At 42.2% G+C, this 9,200-nt stretch overlaps 1 protein-coding gene across 2 annotated transcripts; it reads left to right on the plus strand.

Annotated features, from left to right (window-relative positions):
- Positions 1 to 575: 575 nt before the first annotated feature.
- On the plus strand, positions 576 to 8,785 carry LOC121280563 (zinc finger protein 572-like). Of its 2 annotated transcripts, none has more exons than XM_041192700.1 (3): positions 576 to 640; positions 932 to 1,017; positions 6,869 to 8,785. In XM_041192700.1, exons 2-3 carry the CDS (start codon positions 990 to 992, stop codon positions 7,348 to 7,350), a joined length of 510 nt encoding a protein of 169 aa, XP_041048634.1. In that variant the 5' UTR covers positions 576 to 640; positions 932 to 989; the 3' UTR covers positions 7,351 to 8,785. The 2 variants fall into 2 exon arrangements, with proteins under 2 accessions (XP_041048634.1, XP_041048633.1); XM_041192699.1 differs by having other exon boundaries at positions 578 to 836.
- Positions 8,786 to 9,200: the final 415 nt, after the last annotated feature.

Here is a 9,200-nt window from a genome sequence, read left to right on the forward strand (position 1 = left end):
ATCAAACCAGCCGCGCCACGTGATGCCCTCCATCTTAGTGCAGGAGCCGCTTTGCAGGCGCTGACTGCCTCGCTTCAGGCCCGCGAAGAAAGCCAGAGCCGATGACTTTGATTCACGGAATAACTTTACAAAAGCTCTGAGTATTTAAATCGACGCGGTTGAGGTTATGTATCGGCTGCCTCCGGGTCGGCGCCGTCATTCTTCCCGAAATCCCATTGTTCTGCTTGTTAGAAAATGGCGCGCATGCGCTAAGCAGGGCAGTATAAACAATAGAGCGGTCTCCTAGCCGCGGGGGCGTATGGGTATGGATAGCCGCCATTGAGTTCAAGTCAGATTTCAAACTGGCGATCGATAGGAAGCAATATTCTTAAGGTAAAAAACGCTTTCATTAGTTTCCGCTAACATATATTTAAAATATCTGTTAAAGTATGTTGTGAATTGAATCGTGGCTCCGATTGAGATCCGCGCATATTTCCGTGCTCGGCCAGTTAAACATTCACGCGTGCGCACAAGGAGCTTCCAATCCCACCTTGTGACATCCTGGCAGGCTAGTTCCGACGCATGCGCAGGCCTGAGGCCAAAGTCAGGAAGCCATTGTTGAGGATATACTGAATCTGAGACAAATACTTGAGACTGGCTGGTCAGCCTACATTAAATTTCAATCTAGTCTAACGGATTCATTAACTGAAGAGTGTTTTTTTTACTATCAAGAGGACACCTTGGGTGGAAAAATCTAGTGTCCCTGACTCCATATGAAGTTATCTGATGATTGAGTTATTCAGGATTGAGTTCTCAGGAGTGGGCTGTACATCCAGGAGGGGTGGTACAGTGAGAAAGTATTCAATAACTGCACTAACAAGTTGATTTATGTAAAACATAATTTCTTAGAGACGTGAAAGGGCACTAAATAATTGCTCTCTGTTACTTTCAGTTGTTTCCAGAACAGAACTGTCAGGCTTCAGTTGTGTGGAAATTCCTAGGAGAAGGTTATGGAAAGAATCTTGTGGGGAAATCCAGGTAAGTTCAAGTGTTTGAAACTCCGATATCTAGTTACAGCAGTATGTTTGTGGACCACAGCTCTGCAGTAAGAAATTAGCTCATTGCTAACGGTTAGTGACAGTTTGCTACTAAATCTCTGTTGCAAGGCTCCAACTCATGGTGTGATTAGAGATCTTGGCAGCAACCAAGTCAACTTGGACCTAATCAGACCACGTGATTGAGCACTTCACTAGATTACATGCAGTGGCACATAGAATGTACCAGGAGTTCTCTGCATCCTGTGTTCCTAGAAAATAGACAATGGGCCAAGACATCCCTTAGTGACATCCTGCCTCCAGTTTCTCTGCGATGGGCTGGTTTTACCAATTCACAAGTGGCTGTCTAGATCCCTGGAAGTCATTGGTTTTTGCGCTTGCAGCTGATCTTGGAACTCTGTCCCATTAGGACAATAATTTTACACTTTATTGTTTGTCAATATTGGGCTGATTGAGTACCTGAGGAGCACGTTGGGATATTTTACTACATTAAAGGCTTTACTACATGAATGTACGATGTTGTATAAACATTCTACATAACACAGTGACAGTCACTGATGGAAGAAACACTATTTGTAACAGGGTACTGTGAATATTATAATTTTAAAATAACCACACAGTTGACAATGATTCCACTGAAAGTCTGCCCCTTTTGCTTTGCAATTCATCATGATATTAAGAGTTGTACCCAGTGGGACTGAACACGACCTGGGTACCACAAGTTCAAATTATAGAGTGAAGTATCTCATACTGTTTAAGTCTGGCTCATCTCTATAAACAGTTAACTACGTAATGGACGACTGTATGACACTGTTTAAATACAATAGAGTATAACACAATGCAATGTAATAGAGAAATATATCACTTGAAGTCTGCCATCTCTATAAACAGTAAACAAATAGTAGAATGTAGAAATGTATCCCATACTGCTTCACTGTTCCATCTTCCTTAGACATCAGCTTCCAAACCCACGACCGCTACCATCTAGAAGGACAAGGGCAGCAGATACATGGGAACACCACCTGGAAGTTCCCCTCCAAGCCACTCACCATCCTGACTTGGAAATATATCACCGTTCCTTCACTATCGCTGGGTCAAAATCCTGGAACTCCCTAAGAGCACTGTGGGTGTACCTACACTACATGGACTGCAGCAGTTCAAGAAGACAGCTCATCACCACCTTCTCAAGGGCAATTGAGGATGGGCAATAAATGCTGGCCTAGCCAGCGAAGCCCACATCCTGTAAATTAATTTTTAAAAATGTCTGTAAACAGTAAAGACCACAAATAACACCAAATAAATCAATGTTGCCTTATTTCTAGTAGTCAGTTGTCCTTCGAGTGTTTCATTAATTTCTTTACATTAAAACCCTCAGTCAAAATATTTAAAAAAATATTTTTTCCAGGGATGTGGGCATTGCTGGCTAGATCAGCATTTATTGCCCATCCCTCATTACCCTTGAGAAGGTGGTGATGAGCTGACTTTTTGAATCGCTGCAGTCCCTGTGTGCTGCTAGGGATTGTGACCCAGTCACAGTGAAGAACAACGATATATATCCAAATCAAGGTGTGTGACTTTCAGGGAACTTGCAGATGGTGGTGTTCCTGTGCATCTGCTGCCCTGGTCCTTCTAGGTGGTAGAGGTCATGGGTTTGGCAGGTGCAGTCGAAGCCTTGGTGAGTTGCTGCTGTTCACCTTGTAGATGGTATACACTGCTGCCACTGTGCATCAGCGGTGGAGGGGGTGAATGTTTAAAGTGGTGGATGAGATGCCAATTATGCAGGCTCCTTTGTCCTAGTTTGGGATTAGTTACCTGAGGGGCACAAGATAAAACCAACAGGACCCGAGAAATGTACCTTGTAAAGAATCATTGAGTCTGTTGGATCTGTGCCAGCAGCAATCCAAATCCCATTGTCTTCTACCAATAATCCTGCCTATTCCAGACTAACCCCACTGCCTAACTTTCTTTCTTTCTTTAAAATATTCAATGATTTCCAGTTCAACACTCCCTGTGGCAAGTACTCTATGTACTTTCTCTTGGAAGCACAAAATGCAAAAGGATGCTATTCAGTCCTTTGGTGTCTGTACTGGCCTCTTTGGTAGAGGTATTCAGTTAACCCCCACTTAGCTGTTCTTTATCTGAACCGGGACAGTGGGAGTATGGATACAAAATTGGCTAAGGGGCAGACTGCAGGTCATAGTATTAGGACCACAGCTCTTTTTAATATATATTTATCTGGGCATGGATACATGCGACAAGTTCAAAATTTGCGGATGATATGAAACTTGGGAATGTCGTAAACAATGAGGAGGGTAGCAATAGACATCAGGAGAACATAGGCAGACTGGCGAACTTTAAAGCAGAGAAGTATGGAATAATGCATTTTGGGAGGAGTAATGAGCAGAGACAATATAAACAAAATGGTACAATTTAAAGTGGCTTGGTGCAGCACTAGTGACCTGGAATTCTCTGTAGACAAATCTTTGAAGATGACCGGATAAGTTGATGAAGCTGTTTTGTTTTAAAATATGTAAGCGATCCTTGTCTTTACAAATAGAGGCATTGAGTAGAAAAGCAAGGAAATTATGGGAAACCTTTGCAAAACATTAGTTAGACCTTGGCTTGAGTATTGTGTCCAATTCTGAAAACCTTCAAGAGGTGCAGAGGAGATTCACTAGACTGGTACCAGGGACGAGGAATTTCAGCTTCCCTTCCGATTTCTTAATTCTGTTCATGTGGGTTCTGTCTTAACCAATACCCTTACTGTGCATGAAAGGATGCTGCCAAAACACTGCCCTCTCTCCCCCCCCACCCCCCACCTCCTTCCTCCCTTTCTCTCCTGAAAATATTATGAGAATTCCCAGTGTTGTCCAAACTTAAGCCAGGACTCTGACCTGGCCACTATCTCAACACTCTATGGTTGTTGATGCTTCGAGCTTGTTTTGTTTGGAAAGCTTTGTGTTGTCATATTATTCCACTCAGTCCTGACTGACGATTTGAAACGTTGACCCTTATTATATTTTCCTGGTGTTCTCCTATCTCGTGCTGTTGCTCAAACTGTGTTTTTATCTGTCAGTAGCTTATAGCCTCTTTCTTTCCCTCTTTCAACTGATAATATTTCTTCCAGCATTTTGGCTAACTTTTCTATTCCAACAACTTCGTTAATCCTGCTCTCCCTCATCGAAAGCCTAAACATTCCCAACCCCCGCCAACCAGATGTGTTTAAATCCTTCCCTTCTGTTGTGTTTACTTTCTCAAAAATAAGATCATAAGAAATAGGAGCAGAAATAGGGCATTTGGCCCCTCAAGCCTGATACGCCATTCAATCAGATCATGGCTGATCTGGTTGTGCACTGAACTCCATCTCCCTGTCTGCCCTCCATACCTTTGACTCCTTTATCAATCAAAAAGCTGTCTAACTCAGCTTTGAGTATACTCAATGACACAGCCTCTATTGCTCGCTAGGGGTGAGAATTCCAAAGATTAACCACCCTCTGAAAGAAGACATTCCTCATTTCCATCTTAAATTGGAGACCCCTTGTTTTGTAACAATGCCCAGTTGTAAATTCTCTTAAGAGGAGAAACATCCCAGCATCTACTGTGTCAATCCCTCTCAAAGTCTTACATGCTTTAAAAGGTTCTGATAAAGGCCACAGTTTTGCTCTTGAATTACAGAACTTACTCCAATGCCCAGAGAACCATTTTCACCTGCACTAGTTTATAAAAATCACCCCTCCTTGATTTTCAACTGGATTACCATTTCTGAATCTTCCCACCCCTAGAAAATCTAGATGTCAAGGAATGAAACTTAACTGCACAAATGATATAAATGCTGTGGCCACAAGAAGAGGTCAAAGGTCAGAATTCTGCAGGGAGTGACTCACCTCTTGTCTTGCCAAAACCTTTCTATCATCTACAAGGCACAAGTCAGGAGTGTGATGGAATACTCTCCCTTTGTCTGGATGAGTGCAGTTCCAACAGCTCTCAAGAAGCTTGACACCATCCAGGAAAAGGTAGCCCATTTGAGCGGACAACTCATCCACCATCTTAAACATTCACTCCCTCCAGCTCACAGTAGCAGCAGTGTTTACATCTACAAGATATACTGCAGCAACTCACCAAGCCTCCTGTGACATCACCTGCCAAATTTACAACTCTTTACCATTTAGAAGGACAAGGAAAGCAGACATATGAGAAGACCACAAAAATATGAGCAGGCATTGACCATCCAGTCCCACATGCCTGCTCCGCCATTCAATGAGACTGTGAGTGAACTTCTGCATCAGTTCCACTTTCCCACAAATCCCATATCCCTTATTCCCTTAGTGTCCAAAAGTATCTTGAACTTAGTCTTGAATATACTGAACAACTGACCATCCACAACACTGAGGCTGGGAATCCCAAAGATTCACGGCACTCCAAATGAAGAAATTTCTCCTCATCTCAGGTGTTAAATGTCTGACTTCTTATTCTGAAACTATGTTCTAAATCTCCAGCCAGGGGAAATAATGCTTCAGCAATAATCCTGTCAAGCCTATTTCTCATGTTTCAATGCGATCAACTCCAGAGAATGTAGGCCCACTTGATCTCTGTAAAGGACCCAAAACATGATGACACAAAGCTTGGAAGTATTGTGAAGTGTAAGGAGGATGGTGATAGACTTTGAGGATATAGGCAAATTGGTGAAATAGACGGCATGTGGCTGATGATCTTTACTTCAAACACGTGTGAAATGATACATTTTGGTAGGGAGAACGAGGTGAGGCTATATAAAATGAAGGATACAATTCTAAAGGAGCTTGCTGGAGCAGAGTGACCTGGGGGTGAATATGCAGAAATCACTGAAGGTGGCAGGACAGGTTGAGAAAGTGGATACTGAGCTTTGGACTTGTGCATCACTGTTCAGTATTTTACTGCTGCCACTAAGTGCTGGAGCTGATTTGTGTCCCTGTACCATGATGGAAATTGCCATGTTAAATTTCATCTGCCATTGGTCTGTGCTTCAGTATAGCTTATCTGTCTTGTTCTGTGGATGGGGAACTGTCTTCTTTGGAATCACTTCCCTTTCCCTGTCTGTTCTTACCTGCATGGGGGTTGGAATACAAGTTCAGAGTACAAATAAAATAGTGGATCAGATGATGATGATCCTTGCAGCAAATGACTCCTTTAAACACAAGAAGCACAAGTCAATATTTAATACTGCACTTTTCTCAAGAGTGGTCAGTATTCCACTCCTCTGAAAAGTGGCAAATCTGATTTGTTAGTTCTCTTTCTGTTGCACTCCACACACTTGAATGGTTTCCCTCTTGGCAGGGCCATCTGAAATGCTTCCCACACATACATCCTGCCTGACCTCCTCAGTATTTCCAACCTTTTCTGCTTTTATTTCAGGTTTCCAGCTTTCATTTTACTGTTCCATTCCTATTAATTACTCAGTTATGAGGAGGTGAATTCAGACATTCTCATCATTGGGAACCCATGCAGCATCAAGTTGCTTCATTTATATTTCACTATACTAACCAGGTACAGATAGACCTAGGGATATGTGCTGTTGATAGTGGTGATGCACCATTGCTCCAGGGGCTGCTCGGTAGGGTCTAGAGTTGTTGCTGAGGCACACAGCAGGGCTGTGCTGTATATGATGTACTGGTGTCTGAATAAAAGTGTTGTTCTATGCTGACGATAGCAGAAATGGAGACATTTTCTAGTCTTTCAAATGTAGTTAAACCAGCTCATACCACCCCCCCCACCCCCCCTCCAGAGTGAACCATGAATCTTTCTAGATGAAGAGAGTCCACAGGATGTTCACTGATTTATGTGTTCTATGTGTTCAGGTTTGCTGGATGGAGATTGTACAGATACTGTGGAACCAAGAGCCAACAAGGAAATCCTGAATGAAGCCAACATGTTAGTAAAGGATCAACCAGGATCAGCAGAGATTCCTGGACCCAGTCAGCAGGGGCCTGCCCTTCAAGACACAGACAGCTTTCAGTGTTTTGTGTGTGGGAAGCGTTTCAGATGGCCCTGTCTTTTGAAAAAACACCTGCGTGTTCACACAGGAGAGAAACCATTTGAGTGTGTAGAGTGTAAGAAGCGATTTAGTAAATCCAGTAACTTAATAAGGCATCAGCGATTTCACAGAGGAGAGAAACCGTTTGAGTGCAATGTTTGCACAAAGCGGTTTTCCACCTGTAACGATCTGAAAGTGCACCAGCGAATTCACACTGGAGAGAGACCGTTTGAATGTAGGGTGTGTATGAAGCGATTTTACACATCTGGCCATTTGATTCGGCATCTGCAAATCCACACTGACTAGAAAGTGCATAAAAAGAGGTTTGATGCATTCTGTCAATTGCAACTAGTACATTGATTTAATACTGGAGAGATGCACTGGATTAAGCTATCATCATTGTAGAACAATACCTTTTATTCAGACACCAGTATATCATATATAGCACAGCCCTGCTGTCTGCCTCAGTAACAACTCCAGACCCTACTGAGCAGCCCCTGGAGCAATGGTACGTCACCACTATTAGTAGCACATATTCCAAGGTCTATCTGTACCTGGTTAGTATAGTGAAATATAAATGAAGCAGTTTGGTGCTGCATGGGTTCCCAATGATGAGAATGTCTGAATTCACCTCCCCGTAACTGAGTAATTAATAGGAATAGAACAGTAAAGTGAAAGCCGGAAACCGGAAATAAAAGCAGAAAAAGCTGCAAATGCTGAGGAGGTCAGTGTAACACTGTGTGTAACCCTGTCTCTGGTTTTCAATATTTAGAGATGTAGAATGCCATGGTATCTATGTTAGCAACTCTTGTACGTGAAATGGATTTCTCAAGCAGCTGTCTGGTTGTCCTATTTCCACTTCCATGATATCTACTTGTGCACAATTCCACGGTCAATTTCTCCATGAAGAGTTTAACTGAAAACACCAGAGCTTACCTTCATAAGGCAGAGCACAATTATAGCGTTAACACATTAGATCACATTTTATTTTCATTATACTGTTCATCCTATCCCACTCTGCTATGATCTGTATCTGAGATGATTCACAATCACGAATGGATCTCTCCTGGTAGTTTGATGTGCAGTTTTTACTGGTCAACTTCATCAATTAATCACTTGAAAATGTTTGATCAAGGTGGCCAAGTTTTCACAGTTGAAGAGCAGCAAATTGTACACATTAGAAATTTGAACTATTCTAAATATAGTACATCAATGTGATGACTCACTGATCTTTCAATAACATGAAGCATGTTTTATCTCTCGCGCATGCGTGTGCACAATTTTACTGATCTAGTTTTATTTGTCCCTGTCTCTTTCGTACTAGGAGAACTGAAAAATGTGAAAAGAATTTTTGTTAGTTTGGTGGAATGGAAGGATTTTGGGCAGAAGCAATTAAATATGGATAGGTATGAAGTAACACTTTGAGAGAACAAACAAGGAATGAGAGTGTACACTCAAACGGAAAAACACTGACGATATGAATTAATAGAGAACTGAGCTCAGGCTGGAGCTTTCTACCGCTCTCAGCTTCCCAGGATCACCATTGCACAAAGTGAACATGGAGGAGAATCATGGGAGGGCAAGTGTGCAAACAATAAACCCTGGTTGCAATGTTCTGCCAGAAAGGCCAATAACCTTTTGGATTGTTTTAACTGGATATAAGAGTTCAGGAGTAATGATGTAATTGGTTAGATAGCTGTTTTGGGTGCCTCATGGAAAGGACATTAAAATCAATGCAAACTAATCAGGACTCTAACTTTATATGTTCTTAGTTTGAGGGTGTCATAGACTGTAACCTGTCATTTTAGAGGGCCATTGATAATGGCTTAAACCGTGATCTCTGTTAACCCAGCTAACCCGAGGAGATTGTTTTGATGTCCCAAGGCCAACAGCTCTGACTGTAGCACAAAAGCAAAATATGACAGATGCTTGAAATCTAAAGTAAAACAATGCTGGAAATAACTCATCAGGCCAACAGTTCTGGACAGCTAAAGTCAACATTTCAGGTTGACGACATTTCAAAATATTTCCAGCATTTTCTGTTTTTATTACCCCTGACCCTGGTCTGTTGGAAACGTCAGAGCGATTTCTTTGGGTTTGTTCAAACATCATGATCTGAAGTGGTCCCTAAGTGGGAAGAAGCTGCACAAAGCCAC

Source organism: Carcharodon carcharias, chromosome 7 (assembly GCF_017639515.1).
Source record: "Carcharodon carcharias isolate sCarCar2 chromosome 7, sCarCar2.pri, whole genome shotgun sequence".
NCBI lineage: Eukaryota > Metazoa > Chordata > Chondrichthyes > Lamniformes > Lamnidae > Carcharodon > Carcharodon carcharias.